Source organism: Cladophialophora carrionii (genome assembly GCF_000365165.1).
Source record: "Cladophialophora carrionii CBS 160.54 unplaced genomic scaffold supercont1.4, whole genome shotgun sequence".
NCBI classification, from domain to species: Eukaryota; Fungi; Ascomycota; class Eurotiomycetes; order Chaetothyriales; family Herpotrichiellaceae; genus Cladophialophora; species Cladophialophora carrionii.
This window is the reverse complement of record NW_008481829.1, coordinates 490,298-515,872: the sequence shown is the minus strand read 5'-3', so window position 1 is coordinate 515,872 and position 25,575 is coordinate 490,298. Positions and strand designations below refer to the sequence as shown.

The 25,575-nt window shown below is 54.6% G+C and overlaps 12 protein-coding genes across 12 annotated transcripts; 9 read left to right on the top strand and 3 right to left on the bottom strand.

Annotated features, from left to right (window-relative positions):
* Window positions 1-102: 102 nt before the first annotated feature.
* Window positions 103-912, top strand: G647_04862 (uncharacterized protein; the record flags this gene model as incomplete). The annotated part of the gene is made up of 2 exons (XM_008729199.1): window positions 103-149; window positions 210-912. The coding sequence occupies 2 exons, from the start codon at window positions 103-105 to the stop codon at window positions 910-912; spliced, it is 750 nt and encodes a 249-aa protein (XP_008727421.1).
* Window positions 913-1,063: 151 nt separating this feature from the next.
* On the bottom strand, window positions 1,064-1,699 carry G647_04861 (uncharacterized protein; the record flags this gene model as incomplete). Its single annotated transcript, XM_008729198.1, has 1 exon — window positions 1,064-1,699. One exon carries the CDS (start codon window positions 1,697-1,699, stop codon window positions 1,064-1,066), a length of 636 nt encoding a protein of 211 aa, XP_008727420.1.
* A 701-nt stretch (window positions 1,700-2,400) lies between these two features.
* G647_04860 (uncharacterized protein) lies at window positions 2,401-2,906 on the top strand (the record flags this gene model as incomplete). Its single annotated transcript, XM_008729197.1, has 3 exons — window positions 2,401-2,442; window positions 2,497-2,710; window positions 2,773-2,906. The coding sequence occupies 3 exons, from the start codon at window positions 2,401-2,403 to the stop codon at window positions 2,904-2,906; spliced, it is 390 nt and encodes a 129-aa protein (XP_008727419.1).
* A 741-nt stretch (window positions 2,907-3,647) lies between these two features.
* G647_04859 (uncharacterized protein) lies at window positions 3,648-4,250 on the top strand (the record flags this gene model as incomplete). Its single annotated transcript, XM_008729196.1, has 2 exons — window positions 3,648-3,743; window positions 3,828-4,250. 2 exons carry the CDS (start codon window positions 3,648-3,650, stop codon window positions 4,248-4,250), a joined length of 519 nt encoding a protein of 172 aa, XP_008727418.1.
* A 576-nt stretch (window positions 4,251-4,826) lies between these two features.
* Window positions 4,827-5,450, bottom strand: G647_04858 (uncharacterized protein; the record flags this gene model as incomplete). Its single annotated transcript, XM_008729195.1, has 1 exon — window positions 4,827-5,450. The coding sequence occupies one exon, from the start codon at window positions 5,448-5,450 to the stop codon at window positions 4,827-4,829; it is 624 nt and encodes a 207-aa protein (XP_008727417.1).
* A 1,511-nt stretch (window positions 5,451-6,961) lies between these two features.
* G647_04857 (actin, gamma) lies at window positions 6,962-8,427 on the top strand (the record flags this gene model as incomplete). The annotated part of the gene is made up of 5 exons (XM_008729194.1): window positions 6,962-6,968; window positions 7,055-7,085; window positions 7,231-7,286; window positions 7,344-8,146; window positions 8,197-8,427. 5 exons carry the CDS (start codon window positions 6,962-6,964, stop codon window positions 8,425-8,427), a joined length of 1,128 nt encoding a protein of 375 aa, XP_008727416.1.
* A 511-nt stretch (window positions 8,428-8,938) lies between these two features.
* G647_04856 (homoserine kinase) lies at window positions 8,939-10,081 on the bottom strand (the record flags this gene model as incomplete). The annotated part of the gene is made up of 2 exons (XM_008729193.1): window positions 8,939-9,325; window positions 9,446-10,081. The coding sequence occupies 2 exons, from the start codon at window positions 10,079-10,081 to the stop codon at window positions 8,939-8,941; spliced, it is 1,023 nt and encodes a 340-aa protein (XP_008727415.1).
* Window positions 10,082-10,768: 687 nt separating this feature from the next.
* Window positions 10,769-13,162, top strand: G647_04855 (phosphoribosylamine-glycine ligase; the record flags this gene model as incomplete). Its single annotated transcript, XM_008729192.1, has 1 exon — window positions 10,769-13,162. The coding sequence occupies one exon, from the start codon at window positions 10,769-10,771 to the stop codon at window positions 13,160-13,162; it is 2,394 nt and encodes a 797-aa protein (XP_008727414.1).
* A 644-nt stretch (window positions 13,163-13,806) lies between these two features.
* G647_04854 (uncharacterized protein) lies at window positions 13,807-14,487 on the top strand (the record flags this gene model as incomplete). The annotated part of the gene is made up of 1 exon (XM_008729191.1): window positions 13,807-14,487. The coding sequence occupies one exon, from the start codon at window positions 13,807-13,809 to the stop codon at window positions 14,485-14,487; it is 681 nt and encodes a 226-aa protein (XP_008727413.1).
* Window positions 14,488-15,070: 583 nt separating this feature from the next.
* Window positions 15,071-17,802, top strand: G647_04853 (uncharacterized protein; the record flags this gene model as incomplete). The annotated part of the gene is made up of 2 exons (XM_008729190.1): window positions 15,071-15,093; window positions 15,123-17,802. The coding sequence occupies 2 exons, from the start codon at window positions 15,071-15,073 to the stop codon at window positions 17,800-17,802; spliced, it is 2,703 nt and encodes a 900-aa protein (XP_008727412.1).
* A 1,475-nt stretch (window positions 17,803-19,277) lies between these two features.
* On the top strand, window positions 19,278-22,622 carry G647_04852 (uncharacterized protein; the record flags this gene model as incomplete). Its single annotated transcript, XM_008729189.1, has 1 exon — window positions 19,278-22,622. The coding sequence occupies one exon, from the start codon at window positions 19,278-19,280 to the stop codon at window positions 22,620-22,622; it is 3,345 nt and encodes a 1,114-aa protein (XP_008727411.1).
* Window positions 22,623-24,033: 1,411 nt separating this feature from the next.
* On the top strand, window positions 24,034-25,083 carry G647_04851 (uncharacterized protein; the record flags this gene model as incomplete). Its single annotated transcript, XM_008729188.1, has 1 exon — window positions 24,034-25,083. The coding sequence occupies one exon, from the start codon at window positions 24,034-24,036 to the stop codon at window positions 25,081-25,083; it is 1,050 nt and encodes a 349-aa protein (XP_008727410.1).
* Between the last annotated feature and the right edge of the window lie 492 nt (window positions 25,084-25,575).

The following is a 25,575-nucleotide window of genomic DNA, read 5'->3' as shown; positions in this document are numbered from 1 at the left end:
CAGCGTGACGGCTAATTCGGACACCGACATATAAAAGTTGCATTCTCGATCCCCTAAGCTGTCTAGATTTCAGTTATTGGTCTTCAACGGAGTCCCTGCAAGATGCCAGCTTCTCAGGAGAATGGGGCCGTTCCAGTGGTCTGCGTGTTGTACGTGGAGAACCACGGCCTCAATTTCAAGTCCTAAAAAGTCACTGATATCTTCTCTAGCTGTGCGTCCTCACCAGGAATAGACCCTGTCCATCTAGAATCAGCACGCAAGCTCGCCAAGTCTCTCCATGAAGCGGGCTACCAACTCGTCTACGGCGGCGGTACCATGGGCATCATGGGCGAAGTCTCCCGCACTCTGGTCTCACTGTCCGGCCCCCGATCCGTGCATGGGATCATTCCTCGGGCATTGATACGCTCGGAGAAGGACCCCAATGCACGAGGCAACACCAGCACGGGCAATGGAGGGCCGAAGAGGGCGGAGAGGACCATGTCATCAGAGGAGCTGCAACGGATAGACAGCAATGAAGACCCCGATGCTCAAATTGTGCCAGAGTCCGAGTTTGGACGGACGACCATCGTACCGGACATGCATACCAGGAAGCGCATGATGGCGAACTCGGTGCAACAGGGTGGTCCCGGATCGGGGTTTGTGGCGTTGGCTGGCGGGTACGGCACCATGGAGGAGGTTATGGAGATGGTCACCTGGAATCAGCTAGGCATTCACCAGGTTCCAATCATTCTCGTCAATATCAATGGGTACTGGAACGGGTTGCTGGAATGGATCAAAACAGCCATCAGAGAAGGATTCGTGGGCAAGGGCGCGGCAAACATCTTGGTTGAGGTTAAGAGCACCGAGGAGGTGATAGACGCATTGAGAGGGTATCAAGTAGCTCCTGGCAGGTACAAGATGGACTGGTCATGAAAGTGAACGAGAGGTCAGCAGGAAACGAAGCTTTTCGACCGAGTCCGCTCTGTTCCTCCTGTCAAAGCACCCTGGTGGGTTTGTGACTGCCAGTCCATGTCCTCTGTTTGCTCCAGACGCCGTGCGGTATGCATTTCCGTCGACTCTGTTCCTATGAGTCTGTCTCCATAGCATCGCCTTCTGCCGTAGTCGACTCCACGTTGGCTTCCAGCAAAGGTCCAATGTCTTGTCCGTCGTAGAGTTTGAAGGCCTCGAACTTCTTGCGGCCGTCTTTCTCGCCGATGCCAATCACCGCCAAACTGGTGTTGTCCACCGTCAACTCCTTGTCTTGTGCAAGAGACTCCTTCAGCGCAAGCAGAGCGTGCTTGATCAGTTCGTCCCGACTGCTGTCGGCAAACTTGTCCAAATGTCTCTCGAGGTACGTCCTTGCCATTTGACTTCTCGCACCAATTGCACAGGCCAGCATCTCCTGCGTCATACCAGAGGGGGAGAACTCGAACAGATGCGGCCCCAGCTCGTCCACGCCCGCAACCAACAGTCCAACACCGTAGGGTCTCTTACCGTAGTGTTGCGTGTTTGTCTGAGCCCGGTCTCCTATCATGTTGACAATGCGCTCGACGGGTATGGGGCGACCGTAGGTCATTTTGGAGGCGAGGGACTGTTGCTTCATGAAGTTGGACAGGACGCGAGCGTCGGACGCGAGACCAGCCAGGGCGACTCCCAAGTGATCATCAACGCCGACGATCTTTTTCTGGTAGGACGATAGTTCTTCTGCGTTTCTCTGCATGGGTTGGTGAGCATGGGCCGTATAACCATCGGCAGAGACGCTGTCGACCAACCTTGAGAGCCGTGAGGACAACATGTTTCTTGCTGACAACTCCAACAACTACTGAGCCTTGTTTGACAGCCTCTTGAGCATATTCGACCTGGAATATCCGGCCCTGAGGTGAACTGGAGATGGGTTTAGTACTCAGGACACTGGCATAGATGCTCAAAACAGGAACCTTACAAAGTAACAGAGTCGTTGTCGTAATTGTTCCTGAACATGTTGCCTGAGAGGTATTCAGCAGCTCTACTTGAGAGAGGTCGAAGCCAGGGAAAGGTAGTGTAGCGTGAGTTGGTGGTGCTTCAGCATAAAATAACTGAAGCCAGGCAATGGGCAGACGCGCAAACCGCAGGCCGCTTCTTCGCGATTCGCGGAGCTCGTCCAGAGCCGCACCAGCCCAGCCACAACTACACCTGCCTGGCCCTGACCTTGGCCGTTGTCACTCGAGCGACGACAAACCGACCTTGTAATCAATTCATTCTCCGACAGTTGATATACCCAACGTCAGCCCGCGCCACTCGGCTCCCTCTCGCTCTACATCATTACCGAATTGCGCACCCGCCTTCGATAGATTGTCTGGCGACGACCCTGCACATACGCAGGCGCCGAGTACACCTTGACACTCAACCGACCTCTCACTTCGCCTTGTGGCAGACCTCGCCATGACGACGGCTGGACTGAAGACCATTATCGCTCTCTCTTTCGTACGGCGCATCCAAGAGGCTTGTAGCTTCGCAAAATCAGGCTAACGCACTCAGATCCTTGCCATAGGATTCCTCCTCGTCATCCTCTCCGCCGCATTATTCCACAACTTCCTCACGCTCCTTGTGGTCGCTACCTATGTGTTAGCGCCCGTACCAAACTGGATCGCATCGAGATGCGCCAACCCAGATGACTTCATCGAGAGTAACTCGGGCGCATGGATAGATTTGGGCCGGTTTGCTACGGGGTTCCTTGTGCTTATGGGCATTGGTACGTTGGCGGTCTACGGGAGAAGATGTTGGTGGTACATACTGACCAGCGTCGAAAAACAGCTCTGCCCGTCCTCCTTGCACATTCAGCGCTCATCCAAGTGCCGGCAATGGTCATGTCAATCATTGGTGGGCTTCTGATTTATGGGACCATTATCAGCTTCACCCAATTTTTTAAGGAGGAACAGGACTTCTGATGTGATGAAGCCGAGGACGTCGACTAGTTGTGTGTGTACCAGGGCGTGGTGGCATTGCTTTGGCTTTGGCGAAGATACTGGGCAATTTGGACGAACAGTTCCGCAGCACAAGGACTATTGGCAAGCCTCCGCGGTGCATGCGGCTTGCGCAATGGGCAGTCAAGTATATCTGTATAGTGGGAAATGCTCAGAACGCTTTTCGAACTCCTGTCGCAGGGCTCAACTGACTACGGGGCATTTCATCGACCTTCCCTTCCATGTTGGTGCGTCGGTACCAACCTGGGTCTTCCAGTCATATCTATGTCCATGCCCTCGACTGCATGTGGTGATGCCATACAGCCCTTCCAGCCAGGGCTGAGCTGGTCGATCATGGTCCTATGCGGAATTAACCATATTACTCCGTAGACCGTTGAGAACGATTTTAACACGTGAGGGTCACACTACGCTTCGAAGCCCCCAGCCACGAGTTTGCAAGGCTCAAATGCAAGCTTATCGGAATTCATTTCCGATTCGTCACGTTCTGCCTCCAGCCTCCAATTACGAGGCACGACCCGGCGGGCCTTGCGACACTTGAACCCAGGCTGCGTTCTGCTCACTGCACCTTCAACTTCCAGGTTGCGCAGGCACTGTATTGTGCATCATCCATCTCTCACATCTTTAACGACACCGCTGCACCACCTCTCGAGACGCCTACCCACAGTTGAAATATCCTGACACTACTCCGTACTGAGACACACAATCATGGACACGTCGCAGCGCCTGTTCCGCTTCACGAAGCCGCAATGGCTGAACAGCGCAAACACCCGCACCGCAGGCGTTTACATGGCCGGCGCACTCGTACGCTCCTCCCACATCCCCTTCTCTTCGTAGGAAATCTTCCTGCCCCCCTCACTGACTAATGTTTGCACTCGGTGTACCCAGTTCTCGCTCGGCTTCTTCTTCTTCATCGACGCAAGCGTCTTCTCCAAGTCCCCCCTCAACGGCTCGACCGTGCACATCAGCTTCGTGGACTGGATCCCCTTCATCTGCTCCGCGCTGGGTATGCTCGTCATCAACAGCATCGAGAAGTCGCGGCTGTCGGCCGACTCGTTCAGCTACAGCGGCAATGGAGTCGCCTGGAAGGCTCGCACCGTCTTGTTCCTGGGCTTTGCGTTGATGGCCGGCGGATTGGCGGGCAGTGTCACGGTCATGGTGCTCAAGTATCTGTTCAAGGATTATGCCTTGCAGACCGTCTACATGGGGGTTGCGAATGTCGTGGCCAATGGCTTGGTGATGCTGAGTTCGGTCGTGCTGTGGGTGAGTCAGAATATGGAGGATGATTACACCTACAATCTGCAGCTGTGAGGCGCGAAGAGACGGGCGCAAGGCATGAGGGGTGGGCTAGAGATATAGCCATAATGCTCTGTACACAGTACATCTCTTCTGAAGCATGGAACTTGGAGCAAAGACATTGGCGCTACAGCAAGCAAAATGGTCGTTCGTCTCACAGACTGTTATTATGACAATTGCAGAATATTCTTCCTTTTCCATTGTGGAATCTGTCTACTCTGCTGTATCTTCGATTCCAATCCGTCCTTAGATTGAAGGGGAGACGAATGCACGGAAGTGCAGCCCCAGTGGCGGTGGTGGGTTCTTCTATTCCATCGGCGCTAACTTGACGGCGCCATGAGCTACTCGCCGCCTTGGTGGCAGCCTGAGCCGCGATGCTGCTCAAAGGTGGTGTGACAGCCAGCGTCGTCTGACCTGTGTCAAAGGAGGCAACGTGCTCCGTCGCGGGTCTATCGTGAGGGTCTCAACTTTGCCCCAAGATACCCGACGCGCTGTTTGATTCGGCGGAGGTTTCGCCTCTTTGCCTGTCCGTCCTGCCAGAGACGGGCCAGGGGTTGGTGGAGCTCTCGGGGTCCTGCCTTCTGCTGCGATTCATTGAACATCCCTCAATTTACCCATAATCGCATCGATAACGTCCATATCCGTGGCGGAGACGTGATCCGGTCCGACAATGTCTTTGGGTAACCGCTTGACTGCTTCGTTCATGGCTGGCTGATAATTCCGGATTGCCGAGCTCAGTGCGTAGACAGCCTTCTTCCGAGTAGCTTTGTCGGCATCGTCAAGTGACACCTGCACTAGCTTTTCGATCCCGTTGAGGGCCAAGAGTCGTTCTTGTGCTTTGGCGTTGTTCTGGACCGCCGTGCCTACACACCAGGCCGCCATCCGTCGCAAGTCTGCAGAGGCGCTGCTCAGTTGATCCAGCAGTGGCGTCCACAGTCCGAGAGGTTCCATGTTGTTGGCGTTGTCGATTTGTTCGACTAGTTGCTCGAGGTTGTCGAAGGCGGTCATTTTCGAGTCATGTGTGATGTCGGGATCGGAGGAGGTGATGATTGCCATGGCTTCTTTCATAAGGTCGGCATCACTGGGTCCTCCCATCAGGGAGCGAAGTACCTCTGCTGACAGGCCTTTGGGTTCTTGAATGGGCTGGTCCGGGTTGCGACTTGCATCGGAGTTTTCAATGCCCCAAGACAGTAATGAGTTCAATCCTTTGTCCATACCGGCGAAAGATGTCGATGATTTTTCAAAAACTTGAGTTTCAGATTACGAGTACTAGGCAAGAACTTTGCTGGGAGATGTCGTCTCTTCCACAATGTTGAGTCTTCATATACACAGCAGGCACGCATGCAAGAGGAGAGCGTGGTTGGATATGGGTGTTGTGGCGCTAGCCAATCAGGAGAAGGTTCCAGCACTTGCTCGGTCTTTCTTTGCGGTTCGAGGCTCACCAAGACAATCACTCGGGCGACTTGAGCACCTACCAGTTTTGGCCGGACCAGGACCGCCGACTTAGGTCATGAATAGGCCGTCACCCCAGTGTTGACTGTGCAGTGAAAGCCCACCGAAGATGCCAAGGTCACAACCCGGTGAAAACATACTTGTACTTCGATAGTGACAGTGCACCTGCAGTCACTTAAAACTCGGACGAGGCGCATGTCAACGGCGTTGGTGGCTGTGCTCTATGCCCGAAAGCGGAGGGCTCAAGCTTCTAGCCACTTTATCCCCCACAATCTGTGGCTGGTCCACACAGAAATTTAGACAAAGAAATACAAAATTCCCATGCTTCAGCCGTTGCCCCGGGGTTGAAAGAGCCGAGCCGGGATTGAATGAACGCCGAGAAGTAGGCTCGAGATTTTTAACATGTCTTGCATGAAGACAGGCAGTCAAGCCAAGAAGGGCCTGAAGAGCACTGTACGAGGCAGAGTACGTCCCAATGTGGGGGCTTAAAAATTAGAGTAAAAGCGTACCTAGGGAACGCAGGCGGATCGGTCATCTTCAGCCGCAGTAGGTACCACCGGTGGGTGGAACGGAGCCTATCGCATTGTCATCCCTTTGTCAGGAATCGAGGGGACGATCAGAGCGGTGGTTCCGGAATGGCAGCTGCCTGCGAAAGGTGACGAGGCTCATCGATCAGCGAGGGAGGGACATTGCGCGGCTCCCGCCACTCGTGCAGCATCGCATGATCTTGGTGATCTAGGTGCCAACCAACGGCTTTGCATAAAGAGCCAACTGCACAGATTAGGATTCCATAGGTTCAAAGCACTGCATCTCATTCCAACACCTAAACGACAGTCAAGGTGAAAGGGACTGTGCCTGCTCCGGGCCGATCGAGTCTGTTTTCACTTGACGTTCCACAGGTATATGGGGTTCTTGCAGGCACCTTTAAATGAATGGAGAGACTGACTAGATAGATAATCGGCCTCCAGCTAGTATCAGACTTACATCGCGGACTGTATCCAACGAAAGCTAGACTCACGGCGACCTGACCCAGCTTGGTCTTGGCGGCTCGCAGCTGCCCGATTCAGCCCACCGCCCAAACCACCGCTACTTCTTTTCTTCCATCTCACCCTTCTCAGCTTCTCGTGTCCATCTCCATCCCCCTTACCTATCCAGTCTCGTCACTCGTCTCCTTGAAGGCCTATTCACCTTCGACGATTCGAGTCTTTTCTGCTCCTGCCAGCTCAATCGCCGCCTCTCGTTCCCCTCACTTGAATCCTCAGTAATCCGTCACAATGGAGGGTAAGCCAGATCCCGCCTGAGCCCAATGGTGTTGCGGCCACCGTTTACAGTTGTGAATGAGTGCTGATGTGTCCGCTCCCCTACAGAAGAAGTTGCTGCGCTCGTCATTGACAATGGGTAAGCGCCTGCACCCTTGAGCTAAAGTCTCTGCCTGCGCCCCTCCGCTATCTCCTTCTGGACACACGAGCGCCAGTCGCGGGATCATCGGAAGAGAAGGCAAGACGAGAGAACTTGAACACCGGACTGACCATGATTTCTCCAGCTCTGGTATGTGCAAAGCTGGCTTTGCTGGCGACGACGCACCGCGAGCCGTCTTCCGTAAGTTCGCCCTGCCCCGCATTATCAAGCCCGGACACAATTTGACGCATGCATCAGCATCCATTGTCGGTCGGCCCCGTCACCATGGTATCATGATCGGCATGGGTCAAAAAGACTCCTACGTCGGTGATGAAGCCCAATCCAAGCGTGGTATCTTGACGCTGAGATATCCCATCGAACACGGTGTCGTGACAAACTGGGACGACATGGAAAAGATCTGGCATCACACTTTCTACAATGAACTTCGTGTCGCACCCGAGGAGCACCCTGTCCTCTTGACCGAAGCCCCCATCAACCCCAAGTCCAACCGAGAGAAGATGACCCAGATCGTCTTCGAGACCTTCAACGCGCCCGCATTCTACGTCTCGATCCAGGCCGTCCTGTCCCTCTATGCCTCCGGTCGTACAACCGGTATCGTGTTGGATTCTGGTGACGGTGTCACTCACGTCGTTCCCATCTACGAGGGTTTTGCCCTTCCTCACGCCATTTCTCGTGTCGATATGGCTGGTCGCGATTTGACCGACTACCTCATGAAGATCTTGGCTGAACGCGGCTACACGTTCTCCACCACTGCCGAACGAGAAATCGTCCGAGACATCAAGGAGAAACTCTGCTACGTCGCCCTTGACTTCGAGCAAGAGATTCAGACTGCGTCCCAGAGCTCCAGCTTGGAGAAGTCCTACGAACTTCCCGATGGTCAGGTCATCACCATTGGCAACGAACGATTCCGAGCCCCCGAAGCTCTCTTCCAGCCATCTGTTCTGGGTCTCGAATCCGGCGGTATCCACGTCACTACTTTCAACTCCATCATGAAATGCGACGTCGATGTCCGTAAGGATCTGTACGGCAACATTGTCATGGTAATTTCAAGACCTTCACGCGTTCGAGCGAATAGCTAACAACCAAATAGTCTGGTGGTACTACCATGTACCCGGGTATCTCGGACCGTATGCAGAAGGAAATCACTGCTCTTGCTCCATCGTCCATGAAGGTGAAGATTATTGCCCCTCCTGAGCGTAAATACTCGGTCTGGATCGGTGGTTCCATCTTGGCCTCCCTGTCGACCTTCCAGCAGATGTGGATCTCCAAGCAAGAGTACGACGAGAGCGGTCCTTCCATTGTCCACCGCAAGTGCTTCTAAGTTCTTGATGAGCATCCAGCAATTTTTGGACCTCGACGAATTGCAGCCACCCTTCTAGAAGAGTAGTCAACGAGAACAATGTCACGACGAACAGGGGAGAGGTGCAGAGCATAGATTTGTGTCGGGCAAAGTGCGAAGCGGCTGGACAAAAGTACTTGTGGACTAGCTCAGGTGAGGCGTGTCTCACAGGTCTCCGGGGAATTGGGGTCGTTGGAGCCTGCATAAGTTCACTCTTATCTTCAATGAATAGCGCTCTTCCAAAGTAGTGCCTAGAATGCAGGGCTAGTCAGACAGGTCTTTCACATCTCCTTTCTAGTTCGTGTGCGTACGACCGAGTGCTTAGCTGTGGTGGGACGTGTCCTCCAATGCATCGAATCAGGTCATCCTGTCGCCAACCACGGGAGCGAAGCAGCACAGCGATCTTCGAGGTTCGAGAATCCTTCGAGTACATTTCAAGCCTGGGTTTCGCAAGCACTGCCAATGTCGTTATTCCATGCCAGCCACGATTTGCTTAACCCAACCGGTTCTCCCGTCGATACATTGGCACATCCCCGGGAGCCTCCATCACCGTGGACCCATCCTCGGCGGGCTCCAAAAGCTTCCACTCAGCAGTGACTCCTTCGTGCCTGAACTGATCAATAATCACACTCGCGATACTTCCGAAATTGTCCGTCGCAAGTGCCAAGATCGTCGGTCCAGCGCCGGATAGACAGATGCCCAGCAAGCCGGGGTGGGTCTGGGGGGACATGGAGGAGAGGATCGAAGGGAGGGCAGGGATCAGGCCGGCGCGATAGGGTTGATGGATGCGGTCTTGCATGGCAGAGTAGATCAGTTGGGGGTCGGGAGGGGAGTCACTGAGGACGGTGGTCAGGAGGGCAATGCGTTGGAGGTTGAAGATCTGGAACGTGTTAGCGAAAGGGGCGTCTCCTCACGGGAAAGACACGATCTCGCTTTTGCTATCCGGCAGCGCTCTGCGACCGCGCTGATCCAGACAAACGTCGGAGGCTCGGGAACTTACCATGTCCTTTCGCGAATACTGCGTGGGTAACACCTCCCTCGCTTTTGCCGTGCTGACCTCGAAATCTGGAATGATTGCCAAAGCCTTGATCTCCTTCGACCAGTTGAACCGTCTGTAATGTCCGATGTTCTCTGGTGGAATAGGCGGCACGAGACCTGTGTCCTCTCCTCCCGCGGGTTGAGGCAATACTTCCGAGAGGGGGACTTCCTTCCTCGCCATGTCCACGGGATCGAGTTCGTTGAGATACGTACCCACAAAGCCGCCGTACAGCGCCGCAGCAACGTTGTCCGGATGCCGTTCCACCATCAGCGCAAAGTCTAGGACGCGAGGTTTCGGCAGGTTCAAGCCTCCGACTACGTTCCCCAGCAAAACGCCTGCCACGACAGCCGCGCCGGAGGATCCTAACCCTCTTCCCAGGGGGATGGGGTTGTGGATGTGCACATGCGTGTGCGCTGGAAAGTCATGCTGGCCGTGACACCTCAGGACATACAAGGCTGTGCGGGTGAGGAGATTATTCTCCGGGTTGAGGTCGATGTCTTCGGCGCCGACCCCGGTGTAGGTTACTGTGCAGTTGAGTGGGATCGACCGGACAGGTTGCTCGGACGGGGAGATGCTGACGCGGAGTTCCAGGTACATCGAGAGGGCGAGGCCGATCACGTCGAACCCTGGGCCTATTGTCGACAAGGGTGGACATCAGGACCGGTTCAGGCTTAAGTTCCAGTTGGGCAAGAGCAAGCCTTGCTGTCGACTTACCGATATTGGCCGATGAGCATGGCACCTCTAGTCACGTTAGTCCCTCAGTAAGGTGTTGATAGACAGGACAACATACTTATGATCCACATCTTGAGCAGGCGGGAAGGTCAAGGACGGAGAGGGTTCCTGATATTGGGCGCGAGCAGATGTTATCACGGTGGTTGCTTGTGTGATTTTCGTGTCTCTGAATTGTCCTCACTCCATGACCATGACCATCGGCCGACTAGACACACGACCTTTGGCTCTACCAAGGGTTACAATGACTCCCATTAACGGTGATTTTTGGGAGAGAGAACTTTCACTGGCTCTTGAAGCCCAGCACAGTCACTTCATGGCCAGGCTGACCAATCAGTGAGCAGGGCGCAAGCGAAAATCGGTGGGCGGGACGCGCGAGGGAATTTTTCCGGTTTCAGCTTGGCGTCAGAGGTTTGTATATTTTTCTTCGGCGAGAAATTTTGGACGGCCTGGCACAGGCAGCCCGGAGGACTCTGTAATAAGTACTGTAAGTGAGTGGAGCGATCCATCCTTGGGCGGCCTCAGAGTCATCGTTCATTCTTCCCTCACCTCAAAATGACAGAGCGGCTACGCATCCTCGTCATCGGCGCGGGCGGACGCGAACACGCTATTGCGTGGAGGCTGGCCAAGTCGCCGTCCGTCGATGTGGTTCATGTCGCACCTGGTAATGGCGGCACAGAGTCCTCTGCGGACAACATCGTCAATGTCAATATACCCGTCAACGATTTCACAGAGTTGGTGGCACACTCGCGGAAACATGGCTTGAACCTAGTGGTTGTAGGGCCGGAAGCGCCCCTCGTGGCAGGCGTAAAAGAATTCTTCAGTGCCGCAAATATTCGGTGCTTCGGGCCCTCGAAGAAAGCTGCACGAATGGAAGGATCCAAGGCCTTCTCCAAAGACTTTATGCAACGGCATGGGATCCCTACGGCGGCCTTTAGAAGCTTCTGCGATTACGAAAGTGCACGGGAGTATCTAGATTCCGTCCACCATGATGTCGTGATCAAGGCGGACGGGCTTGCAGCTGGCAAGGGAGTCATCATCCCCACAACCAAACAAGAAGCACACGATGCACTCAAGCAGATTATGGTCGCGCGCGAGTTTGGATCAGCAGGCTCCCAGGTCGTCATTGAGGAGTTCTTGGAAGGTGAGGAGTTGAGCGTGCTTTCCTTCAGCGACGGCTACACCATTCGGTCCTTACCACCCGCCCAAGATCACAAGAGAGTCTTTGATGGTGATGAAGGTCCGAATACGGGAGGCATGGGCTGCTACGCACCCACTCGAATCGCCTCGAAGGAGCTGATTGCACAAGTCGACCGGGACATCGTACAGCCGACCATCGACGGCATGAGACGAGAGAAAATGCCCTTTGTTGGCATGCTCTTCACCGGCTTGATGATTACCAAGAATGGGCCGAAAGTTCTGGAGTACAATGTCAGGGGAGGAGATCCGGAAACGCAGACCCTGCTTCCACTTCTCAGCGACGACACCGATCTTGCCCAGGTCATGCTGGCATGCACTGAGCATTGGCTGGACGGCGTCGACCTCGAAATCGAACCCAAATTCTCTGCCACCGTGGTTGCATGCTCCGAAGGCTATCCTGGTGCCTATGCCAAAAATCGACCCATTACCATACAGCAGCAGCAGCTTCCACCAAAGACCCACATTTTCCATGCCGGTACAATCAGGGAAGGAAAGCAAGTCATCTCGATGGGTGGGCGTGTAATCTGTGCCACGGCAACGGCAGACACGTTGGAAGAGGCCGTCGCTCTGGCATATGGTGGGATGGATACCATCAAGTTCCAGGGCATGCATTTCAGGAAGGATATCGCTCACCGGGCCTTCAAACGCAAGGCCGATACCCTGGGGCCCGAGCAGAATGGGATGACCTACGCCTCGGCGGGAGTGTCCATCGACGCGGGCAACGACCTGGTCAAGAGGATCAAACCCTGGGTGAAGAAGACCGCACGGCCCGGTGCTGATGCTGATATAGGCGGCTTCGGCGGTGCCTTTGACCTTGCTCAGGCAGGTTATCACAAGGATTCTCCAATCTTGATCAGCGCAACCGACGGAGTCGGCTCGAAACTCAAAATCGCCCATGCTATGAATATCCACGACACTGTTGGCATTGACCTGGTTGCCATGAATGTGAATGATCTCGTCGTCCAAGGGGCCCGACCACACATCTTCCTGGACTACTTCGGCTGCAGTATTCTCGATGTGGACACCGCGAGCGCCTTTATCCGAGGCGTTTGTGATGGCTGCCAGATTGCAGACTGCACTCTGGTTGGTGGAGAGACTTCAGAGATGCCTGGCGTCTACAGCGGCACAGAATACGACGCTGTCGGGACGGCTGTTGGTGCTGTTGACAAGGCAGCTGGCCAGAAAATCTTGCCGGACATGGAGAGTATGGTCGAAGGCGACGTCCTTCTGGGCCTGGCGTCGAGCGGAGTGCACTCGAATGGCTTCTCCCTGGTCCGACGAATCATTGAGAAGATGCATCTTACCTTCTCAGATGCTGCCCCGTGGGATGTGGAGACCACCATCGGCGGCTCCCTACTCATCCCGACGCGCATCTATGTCGTTCCGCTGTTGAAAGCAGTGGATCGAGACCTGATCAAAGGAATGGCGCATATTACAGGCGGTGGAGTGCTGGAGAACGTACCAAGAATGCTTCCCAAGCGCCTTGCCGCCGAGATCGATGTGTCCGCGTGGGATCGACCCCCTGTGTTCGAATGGCTTCAAAAGGCTGGAAATGTCAGCAACGAAGAGATGAGTCGAACGTTCAACAACGGAATAGGCATGGTTCTCGTCGTGTCGACCGTTGCTGCAGGAGAGGTGAAGAGGATTCTCGAAGAAAATGGGGAGACAGTCTTCAGGATCGGCAAGCTGGTCGACCGGGAGAATGACGGTTGTGTCCTCAAGAATCTCAGCAGCTGGAGTGGATTCTGAACAGAAAAGGTCCGTGCGTGCATTGGCTGGTTGCTTTCCAAGCAGAAAAGGAGAGCATAATAGCCACGCGCGCAACCCTGGATGCCACATGGACGCTACATCCGCTGTAGAATGTGAAATCACGACTTGCTGCACGGTTGAGACTGAAACGAACCCAGTGGACCGAAGACCGTCGGAACAAGCGCATGTGCGTTAATTTTGTGCTTGTGGTTATCTCAGCCCGGGGGTAGCAATGCTAACCCTCCGCATCATCTCATGCTTTGGAAATACTCGACATGATTTTCCCCTGCGTCTTTTGCGCTGCGACGCTGCGAAGTGTTTTGAGTCAGCTGCGAGTTGCGGAGCTTCGGACGCTGTTGTCCTCCGCACCCTCCGCACCCTCTGCAGTCCAGCTTCAGCCTTGTGCGCGGCCTCTAGCAATGAGAGTGACTAACTAATGTAAATGTAGGAGAGCACGGAGTAGTGAAGAACCATCATGCCCGCTGGTGTCCGTGCGTAGGAAGTATAAAGCTCAATGATGTCTGGCTTCTTCAGCATGAACCCTGCATCTTCGACACCCCAGCCATCTGCACACACAGACCCTTCCAGCACGAACAAATATACAGATCTCCAAGCTCGATAATAGCACGACAAAACATAACGCCATGCCCTCCAACACGACAGTCGTCATTGGCGCCAGCCGGGGGATTGGCCTGGAACTAGCAAAATTCCTCGCTCAATACCCTGACGACCGCGTCATTGCAACCATGCGGAAGCCGTTCAATTTCGACCAAGCCAACATTGACGTTCTCGAGCTCGACCAGACCAACCAACGATCCGTCGACATTGCGGCTAAGAAGGTCGCAGAAGCCGACACCTTGATCGTCAACGGCGCCATCGGGGAGGAGGAACTCCTCACGCAGATCTCCTCGGACAGGCTCCTCCACTACCTCGACACCAATGTCGTTGGGCCCCATCGAGTCATCAACGCTTTCCTGCCTGCGCTGCGAGCTCGCAAGACCCGCAAGATCATCTACATCTCTTCCACGGCAGCTTCGCTCACCGGACAAGTGGGCGAAAAATGGAGCCTTCGTGGACCGTACGCGACCTCCAAGGCTGCCGGAAACATGTTGACCATCCAGTTCCACAATGAGCTTCATGGGGAGGGATTCACCGTTGTGGCCATCCACCCTGGCTGGGTCGCCACGGATATGGGGAATATTGCTGGCCCAGGCGCAATGCCAGCGACTGAATCTGCGCAGAAAATCATGACGATCGTCGACGGTCTTGAGAAGGCGGATGGCGCTAAGTTCTTCAACATAGATGGCACGATTCTGCCGTGGTGAGGATAGGGGATTTACCCGCGGGCCAAACGTTGTGCAGAGTTAGCATGGGGACGATAGAAATAAATGGGCGCTACATCACAAACTAATCCATATACACTCTGGCCTTTCGTTCATGTTCTGTGCAGCCGCTGCAAGATACATCCACAGTATTCTGTACCACATAGAAATGTAAGAAATCAGGAGTTCAGGAACGAGTACTAAGTAAGCGGTATTCTCTCGGCGTCGGAGCCACGAATGCGCGACGCGACGAGGCTGAGGCACGGCTGAGCTAAACCAAATTTGGTCGAGATTTCGTGAGTGGGTCTTAGAAAAAGTTCCCAGTCTGCGGCGAGGCGCTGCACATTGAACTTTCTTGGGGAGTATAGCGTTCCTATTTATCAGCATTTTCTGCTGGGATTCATTTGGCATCAGTCCCCTCGTCCATCTCTCCGTTTCCTTCTACTGAGTGACTCAAGCCTCCGCCGCGGAAGTGAACTATTCCACGGATCAGAATAGTTCACTCTTGCGGACTCAGTCGACATCCATCCTCACATGCTGCCTCGTTCGCTGAGGCACAGCATATGTCCACCATGTCGAAACGATCATGGCACTTGGACGGGCGCTCTTGTAGCCATCACCGTCTTGCACACCTGCAGTAACATTCGGCATGTTCGAACGCGCGCTCGACGGCCGCCGGTCCGCGATTCTCGGAGGTCCCTTGACGAGAAACGTGGCGAGCGGGTAAAAGGGCTTGCGAGCAAGACACCGACGAAAGAGAAAGATGGCTCTGAAAACCCCGCAAAGGTCGACACGAAGGAAGGGCAAGCTCGAAAAAAGTTCGGCCTGCGTGGGAATGTGAAGCATGAGCTCGGCGTTCTGGAAGATTTCCGGTTATTAATGCGCGAGACTGGCATGAAAGCGGAAGAGAAAGCCTTGCCTACCACTGAACCAATGACCGTGGACAAAGTGATAGCGCTCATGGACGTCAAACCCAAGCAAAGAGGCTATCACCGCGTTGCGTCGCTGCTGAAGTCGGTGTACAGCGGACGAGACTATAAAGAGGTGGACCGTGATTTGAAGACGGTTACGCCTCTCAAACGCGGGAAGCACCCTCGGTCAGAGATCCTGGAGGAAATCTTGTCCAGGTTGGGCTTTCTGAACCAGTCAAAATCCGTACGGGCCATTTCGGCCACGTCTGATCGAAAGACCTCTTCTTCGGCAGGAAAGAAAAGTGCAACCAAAAAGAAACCGTCATTATTAAAGATATCAAAGGTGTCATCTGCGGGGCCGCCAGTCCCAGAACAACAATCCATCACGCTCGAGACACCACCGAATTTCTTAGATCTCAGGCCACAGTCGCTGCTCGTGGCAGATGGAGCAGAACAGGACGATGTCCGCCATCAGACACCCGAGCGTTTCGTGATAAGGCGTTACCGAGCCCTCAAAACGAGTAAGAGTCCACGTTTGGCCAAGCAAGATAGAATTGCCGATATGAGAGGAGGCCCGGTACAGGTTGCCAGTGCAGACAAATTTCCGCTGATACCATTTCCAATGGAGACATCCGAAGTGCCGAGACTCAGTCACGACTTGTCGCGTGTTCTCTTCAATCCTGGTGTTTATCAATTGCAGGATCCACGATCCAGGGTATGGAACTTCGATCCCTATCTCGGCAATCTGATGCCTGTGTCCGAGTTCAATTACGACGCACTGAACAGGTATATCACTTCGTCTGAGGACGTCAATCTTCGAACCGTCGCCCAGGCAAAGGACAAGCGGTACATCGGCTCAACTTCGAGCATGTCGGGCGTTCTCGCCCATTTCCATTTCCTCCTCTCCGGGTTCCGTGACTTGAACCTGGACCATCTGAGCCGGGGGTTTAAAGACGAGGGTCAAGTCAACTTCACCAGGATTCAGAAAGGACCCACGGCAATCTTTCTCCGCTACAAGGACGGGGTATATGCAGTAGACGCGGACAAGGAGTTCGACTCCGCCAATATTCTGATGAGTCTTGGCCGCTCCATGGAGAAACTCCTCACATCTGACAAGGAGGAATTTGAGAGGTACCGAAGGACTGAAGATGCCACCAAGGACGCACAAATGAAATCAAGTCATCCCGAGGCATACCACTACTCGGGCCTTGGCCAGTTCTTGCTACGATCACAACTTGACGCCCACGACCCCCGGTTGCCCGGCACAGGCATGTTTGACCTCAAAACACGAGCTGTCGCGGCCGTGCGAATGATGGTCCATGACCATGAAAAGGGCGCGGGCTATCAGATCAAGGAGAGATTCGGCACGTGGGAATCTTATGAACGAGAATACTTCGACATGATGCGATCGGCCTTTCTCAAATACTCTCTCCAGGTCCGGATGGGCCGCATGGACGGCATCTTCGTTGCATATCACAACACCGAACGTCTGTTTGGCTTTCAGTATGTACCGCTTCCGGAGCTGGATTTCGCTCTTCATGGCCAAGAGGACAGAACACTGGGGGACCAGGAGTTCTCCCTAAGCATACAGCTCTTGGACTATATCTTCAATGAAGCCACGATGCAGCATCCGGGTCAGTCCTTCAGGTTTCACTTCGAGGCAAGAGAAGCGACGGAAGTTTCTCCGCATTACATGTACGTCTTCGCGGAGCCGGTCACCGAGGAAGAGATTGTGGCGATTCAGAGTCTGAAGAAAGACGAAATCCGGGCGTTCGAGGATCGCATATTTAACCCAGGGCGTGCAAAGTCACCCAAACTCGACGAGGATGACGCTGATGAAGCTGAGGATGGGAATGAAAGTGACGAGGTTGACTCGGCTCCATCAGACTCCTCGACCAATACGGGTTTCGCCCAACAATCCAACGCGGCCGATGTTGCTTTCCTCGATGGCGTGTTGGGGTTGAACATCAACGAGGCTATGGCATCGGAACCCAAAGAGGCGCCTGTGCCTGAGTGCACAGAGGAGCATGCAGCAGGAGGCCCGGAAGCCTCCACTACAGACACACAATCGGCATCAGCGTCCAGCAAACCCTTGTTGGCCTGGAGACTCAACATTCGCAACATAGTTAACGGCTTGCCGGTGATGCGGCCCGAAAATTTGAAGGAAAGCGACACGTGGAGTCTGCAGTACACGTTGGTCCCCTTGTCCCCCGGGGAAGCCGAACGGCACTACACGCTGTGCAAGAACCGACGCAAGAACGCGCTGGAAGCTCCGCAAGAGACAGATGCGGCAGCCAATTTCTACCTGAACAGGCTTGTGTCGATGAGCCGGAGTGGTGCGCAATGGCGGCAGCATCTGGACAAGCTGGATGCGGGCAGAGAGCGGATTGTACTTTACGGCGAATGAACGATTGTATTCCCACGATGTATTGTATATTACAACCCCTGTCTGGGTGGCAGCTCGCATAGAAGCCATACAACCGACAGGCACCCGGCAGAAGATCGTTTACTTGGACATGTAATCAGTCTACAGTACATCATGTCGGGCTTGTGTTCAAGCGCAGTGGCACAGCAGGCGAGAAACATGTCTCACAATCAAGTGCTTCGGTGCGACTCATGGAGCGGGAATGATGAGAGGCGTGGTGTATTTGTATCAGTCGTCCGCCCCATCTCTGAGACGTCTCATATCTAGGATTTTAAGAAGTGTACTCGTACCCAGTACGGTCTGTCCGATCACTATCTATGGATCCCAGTCACAGGATCTGGACCAAGAGGCTCGAGGCCGCCGAGACCCAGGTTTGCCGGGGACCTGCGCCGCCTCAATGGCCTCAGTGGCGTGGTCCGGGAATCTCCAAGATCATCCACGCTCCCACGATAGCCTCCCACGCCTGCGACGTGGCTCGCCAATCGCTGCAGCTGGTGCGCCGGCACGCCTGCCGATTGCCCTCGTCGATGGCGTTGCCCTGTTTTCGAGGTCCCTCCCACGTCCTGACCACCCCGGTTGGCGGGTTCGCGCAGCTGCCGATAGCAACCGAGGGGTAGTCCCTGCATGGTTGCAGCGGAACTTCAAGCCTGAGCAGAGTGAAGATGCTGTGAGTGGCCTGCGGAAACTCCGTATCATCGAGAGGACATGCAGAGCGTCGACCACTGCCGGTGCCATGCTTGCTCGTGGATACTTTACCCGTGTCCGCGTCGATCAGTTGGTGAATGAAAAGTCAAGCAGTGCTGAAGCCAACCTTTTACTCGTCCTCCATTACGTCCGACCGCCGATCCACCGCCTGCTCCATTGCTTGACAATTGATACTTGACATGCCAATGCTGACAATTGCCTGCTCCTCCTCATAAAGATCTCTCTGTACCTCCCACTGAGCACCGACTGCGTACAGGCACGGAAAAGCTGACACCTCCATCCCCGACCACCACCTCACGATCACCCTCTGGAGCGGATCTCCGTGCGACCTGTCAAGCCTGCCCCGTTCCCACGGCGCCCTATCAGCTCGCGTCCTCGACCTGGTTACCTCAATATATTGCCAGTTGCGCGCCACCAGGTTCTAGTCACGAAGCACAGTCTCGGAGACGTCTCTTTGTTGCAATCTGCTCTGCTCGACTCTGCTTTCGAAACCACAACCGTTTACGCCCCTAACGTTGTTCCGGGCCATGGGACGGCACCCACCAGTGTCTCGCTGAAGAAAGAGGGAGACTACACAAGACGGCGGGCCGGCGTTGAAGGGAATGCTCGACTCCGTGAACATGTGTACCCCGAGAGAACCCATGAGTCTCTCCTGAGACCCGACAGCCATCAAAACAACCGGGCGGTTCAGTCAGCGTTTGCTTGATGAGAAGGACCTGGCAGATCTTCCCGTTTACATACCTGTCGCCAACATGGCAGACAAACGCAGAAGGAAAAGCCTGAGCATCTTCCGCCAGAAGGCGGACCCCAGTCCTTCAGTACAAATACCTGCCAGCCCGCTGTTCGAGAAACACTCCAGCGAATACCTGCACAGTCCGGTCGAGTCGGATCCGGCCAGCCCCAAAAACCGGCCAAGGACACTGCAGAAGTCAGGTCGCGCCTCCGTATTTGGATCTCTACGCTCCTTGCACTCGCTCGATGAAGACGAAAAGACTGCCTTGACGAGATCGGACTCGAAATCTTCGTCGCTCCAAGAAGAAGTGGACATGAATGTCAAGGGATTGTTGGGCAGCAAAGTCCTCCAGTATGGTGAGGTCCAAGCCGGGAGCAGTAACGTCTTCAGGAAACGAAACCAGTTCATGGTGCTGACCGACACGCATCTCATTCGCTTTCGAAGTCAGGTCAAAGCTGCCGAAATGTTTCCTAGCATTCCCAGCAGTCTCAGTAAAGGCCACGTTCCGAGGTCGTCTTCAGTGAGTTCGTATCAAGAACTCCAATCGTCGGCCTATTCAGACATCACCTCGGGCGTTCCTCTGGAGCAAGTGGTTGCGGTGTTCAAGGTCGACGACGGACGACTCTCTCCCACGGTGGAAGTGGGATACCTGGACGAACGTGCGCGGAGAGCTTCAGCGATACAGTGGCAACTCAACGATTATCGCGAGGCCGAGTTGTGGATGACCGCGATCCGTTCGGCTTCTCAGCAGGCAAGGATGCTCGTCCAGCAATCAATTCAAGACCACACAGTGGAGCACCTTGCACGAGTCCTTGAACGGGAAAGAGACTACGATCCGGAGCACTTCCACGTCTTTAAGGTCGTCCAACGGTCCGTCAACAAGTCTTTAGGAAGGGCATCTGCGGAAGACTTAACAAGGCACGGGTCCGCAACCGCATGTTACCTGGTCATTGGCTTGCACAAAATCCACCTTGTACCTCTGCAGAGATCCTCGACACGATCGTCAAGCACTTCTCTAAGCGAGTTGGATGCCATGACGTCCTACGCCATTGTCACTTTGACATCAATCAAGGTTGTGGCTGGAGAGGATGCCTTTCAATTCTCTGTCAAACCTCCCGTGGGCCAACCATACATGATACACCTGGCCTCATATGCCGCAAGCGATATCGCGCTCCACCTCCGAGCCGCTTCCGAGTATCTGCGACCGGAGTGGGTCAGGCAGCCCTTCTTCTTCGACGTGCCTCCTGAGATTGATGACCAAGCGATTCCGCCGACTTGGCCGAAAGAGGACCATGATTGCTTCGACCGGACGTTGATCGCATATTGTGCAGGCTACGACGTGGACACCTCTCGTATCTGCTACTCTGTGGACTACGAATGCGAGGACGCGCCGTGCTTCCTCTTACTTCCTCCATCGGGCATTGCTTCGTACTCTGCTTTGGAGTTACTCGCCGTATTTCGAGCACTGCGATACAATGAGTCCTTCTCGTCCATTTCGTTCGCGCGAATCAACATAACGCCGCTGCGCCAAATTTACGACGTGTTCTGCTCGGACGTGGACAGCCTCTTCACACGATCTGGGAACCCCATTAACATCGCCGGCCATCAAGATCTGCCCGTTCTATGTCAGGAGATCAGAGCGCTGGCCTTGAAAAGTCGACGGTTGAGGCGGATGGATTTCTCAAACACTATGCCGCACACCGCTCGGGCAGACGGCGAAGAGCCCTTTGATTGTGGCATCCTGGAGGCTCTGGTACCGTTGTGCAAGAGGTCTCTGACCAATGTGGATTGGATCGTGCTTACAGGGTTGCGACTTTCCGACGGGGACTTGAACTACCTCGTGGATGCAGCTTCGGAACGAAAGTGTCATCTTCGAGCGCTGGAAATTGGAGACTGTGGGCTTTCCGTTCACGACATCGATGTGCTCCTGTCGTCCTTGTCTTGTCAGGAAAGCACTGTCGAAGTGATAGACATCTCGGGAGCACAAGGCCGGTTCAGTCCCGAGCTATTTCAGCGTGGTATAGGAGCCTTTACCCGCATTCGGCGCTTGAATCTTACGCGGATTCAAATGACCGCCGGGCCGGAACCTTTGGTTGCTCCCGAAGTGCTGTTGGCCTGGAGACTAGAGGCACTGTATCTGTCACAGACCACTCTCAACGAGCAGTCAGTGGACTCGGTATCAGCTTATCTGGCCACCTCGAAGTCCGACATCCTCCGGGAGTTGCACGTCAACCAATGTGGCTTGACAGGGAATGACCTGGCGACCTTCTTCCGGTCCATGAGTCGGGACGACAAACAGCCGCGGATAATGCACGTCAGTGCCAACGAGAACCGATTGAAGGTGGGCAACACGGTCATGTTCCGGACACTCGGCCACGACTGCGGACCAACATCTCTGAGCATGCGGATGATGGACTTTGAGAAAGAGAGCCATTTCCGCGAACTGATCAACGCTTTGAAAGTCAACAGGACTTTGCGAAGTCTGGATATTTCGCGTGCATCCCTGCCGTACGACGCCAGCATCGAGACTTGCGAGGCTCTGAGGGAGATGTTTGCCACCAACCAGACCTTGGAAGAGCTCGATATCAGCGGGGAACACGCGCATTTGGATGCTACCCGCTTCGGCATCGGCCTCAATATTGCGCTGAGAGGGCTGGAAAAGAACAAGTCCTTGAAACTGTTGCGTATCGAACATCAAGGGCTTGGTCTGCAAGGGGCTAGTACCTTGGCCGAGGTTTTGCAGAAGAACGAGACGCTGCTGGAAATCCATTGCGAGCACAATGACATCAACCTGCAAAGCTTCACCGCGCTTGTAAACGCCCTCGAAAAGAATCACACCTTGCTGTTCATGTCGAGCATGGACCATGACCGGGCGAAGACATTGGAGAAGGTGCGGCGGGAGATCGAAACCGTGGACCGAGGGGACAGTCCGAAAACACCCAAGCATCATGGTGGAGCGCTTAAGAAAGCATTCGCCGGGACATTGAGCGGCAAACCACACGGCAAGGGACACGGCCATCGGCACAGTGGCTCGTTGTCTTCGACGGGCTCGTACACCGATCAGGACATTGCAGCGGTCATGACCACGTTGGAAGAAAAGTGGAATGCGCAAGTTGCGCGGATGCAGAGGTATCTGTTCCGTAATTATTGTCGTGCACAAGGCGTGCCTTGGGAGGAAAGTACCGTGGACGAGATCGCGCGGCCAGCGACAATGGCGGGTGAATCCTCGCTAGCTCAAATTCTGCAGCGTGTCAAGCTGGACAGGACGCCGACTGCCGGGGCTGTGGATGCCCTGGATTACATTGATGAAAAATTAGGGAGGGACAGCAATGATCGCATGGTTTTTGAGATGCCGAACGACTGAGCTCTCGGAAAATGATACCGATTTTGACCTTGAGGGCACTGGTCGATACTGCCGTTCCCGCAAAGAAGGTCTCGGGTTAAAAGAGGAGGGACTTTGCTTGCACGGGACGGTTGTTCTTTCATTCGTTTTCATGATACCCCGTTGTTTTCTGGCTTGGATGATCATCCCTGGGCTTTGCACAGAGTCGTACGCCACGCGTGATACGGAGAAGTTGAGACCACGAGGGAAGATGAGGGAGGCCAGAGTCAATGATCGGGCCGTTGTATGTACGATTGACCGAGTCAAGAGGCGGTCATTTGCGAGCGTTGCGATAGATCTTCCAAGGCAAGCTGATGGTTATTGCTAGCTGACAGTCTGTCGCCAACGAGCGCGAATCTTGGAGCCGAGAAACACCGTAGAGGAGAGGCATCGAGGGGATGTGCGTGTCCGGTAGTCCAGTCTGCTTTTCGTCGACAGTGCACGACACAATCATGCAGAGACGGATATGGAAGGCGGTACGAGGTACTGTGTGCTCGTACTCCTCAGATCCTACGCGTACTGGGTACTCCGGACGGCTGAATTCTCCGCTCAGGTACCCGTCAATCGAAAGTCATACCCGTTGCGGTCGAGTGGGTGGTGATTCATCCGGGAGTCAGCAGCTTGGGTTTGCGGCCTCCCACCATCCTGCACCTGCACGCCTCGAGTTAGGGCCTGATGGGTGCGACGACTTTCTCGTGACCTGTTGGTATTTTGCTGTGGGCTAAAGTTTGTCCGCGGGCTAGGCGAACTCATAGCTGGTGCATGAATACACCCGACCGCGACATGGGTTGTTGGACTGACCGTGAACATGGCAGATGGTGGATAGCAGGAGAGCGACATGGCCGTATTGGGCTTCATCATGCGACGATGCGTGGGTGTCCACTGGTGTCCAAGACCACGGGCTGTCATTGGCATGCGGTGATTGATGGACCACGATGACAACGGAGGCAGCTGCAGGCACTGCCACAATCTTAACAACCTCGCCCTCGCACGCTGCCCTGCAATTGGCTGCAGGCTCGTCGCCGCGTGCTGAATGAATTGCCTCTCACTTTGGCCTCTGTTTCTCTACACAAGGTCGAAATATTCTTGCCCGACATCATCGCTCAGTCGTTAGTCCCTTGTCACGCGTTCCTTTGCAGTCCCTCTTTTCTTGTTCATTTCCGTCGGCCTCAGACGACCGTATCTCGACATTGTGCCGCGCCGCCTTAAGAATGCACTTCGCCCTCCCTTCCCCTTAAACTTCTCCATCCGCGACCAAGAGTTTCTCGACCAAGGCATCGGGGAGTGACTTTGCAGGCTTCCGTACATGAGACTGCCGACCCTCCTATCTCGACTCTCCGCCGCACCCTCACCCTCACCCTCACCCTCAGCCTGGTCCTCGGGCTGTTTCAGCATGCGGCGCAGTCTCTTGATCTTCCTCCTGTTCGCCGTCGTCGTCCTCACCTTCCTCTTACACTCTGTCTCGACGCTCTTGGCCCTGCTCATAGAAGATGCGTCCCGGGACGCCATCCACAGGTCCGAGCTGCCTGCGCCGAACTCGACGTTGCTCGAAACACGTCCGCAACTGATCCCCAAGATCATCCATCAGACTTACATCAACGAGTCGATCCCTGCCCACTGGGTCCCCGCTCAACAGTCATGTATCGACCTCCACCCGGACTACGAGTACAAACTGTGGACGGATGAGAAGTCGCACGATTTCATCGCCAAGGAATACCCGTGGTTCTTGTCCACATTCGTCGGCTACAGACACAACATCCAACGGGCCGACGCCATCCGATACTTTGTGCTGGCCCACTACGGAGGCGTGTACCTCGACTTGGACGACGGGTGCAAACGACGGCTCGACCCTCTTCTCTCATACAATGCGTTTGTGCGGAGGACGGTCCCCACCGGGATATCCAACGACGTGATGGGGGCAATTCCCCAGCATCCGTTTTTCCTCCGAGTCATGGAGTCCCTGCCGGGCGCCGACCGGAGCTGGATCCTGCCCTACATCACCATCATGGCGTCGACGGGTCCGCTGTTCCTGAGCGTCATCTGGAAGAAATGGATGGGCGAGCACGCCCACTTGGACCCCGACACCTGGGTCGGGAGGGTGCGCGTCCTCATGCCGGACGAGTACAACCAACATGCGTGGTCGTTCTTCGAGACATACAAGGGATCGAGCTGGCACGGCAAGGACGCGAGGCTGATTTTTTGGATGGGCAAGAACTGGCTGCTCTTGACGGTCCTCGGCTTTGTGCTGGTTCTGACGGTGGGCTTCCTTGTCTGGTTCGTCTACTCGAGGCTCCTGATCTGGAGTGCGAGGAGAAGAGGAAGCCCGCGGATGGCTGCTCTTAGGTTCGCTGGCGGTGCCAAGATGCCCCTCTGGCGGATGTGGGCCGGCGGATTAGGAATCAACAAGCAGACTTACGAAATGGTCGCCCAGCATGATGCGTGATGGGCCATTGACGCACGACACTCTACTTGGATCTCTCGTCGAGCACATGAGCGAAGCAGTCGGAAACTCTCCGGAACAACGAACGAAATTCCCGCAAAACATACACACAAATATACACGGCGGTCGGAACCATCTCATCAGAAAATTCATCTGCGTTTTGAGCGAGGAGTTTCGGCGACAGCATGGGGACATGCATTGACTGATGTTGAGGTGGTTGCCGGTGACTTGACTTTGGCCGGATTATCACCACAGCAGGAGATTAGAATCCACGACCTTCTGATTCCGTCTATTCACGGGCTTTCATGGACCCGATACGTCTGGTGACGGTTTAGAATCATAGAAGTTATATATTTACCATATGACATTGTAATAAGACTAGTGTTGAATTATTTTTTGTGTATGGAGTACTTTTTTACTGTGTACTATCTGTGCCCTACCCGGAGCAAGGTCCCGAGGAGTGATAGGAATATATGTAGATGTATGTGTGTATGT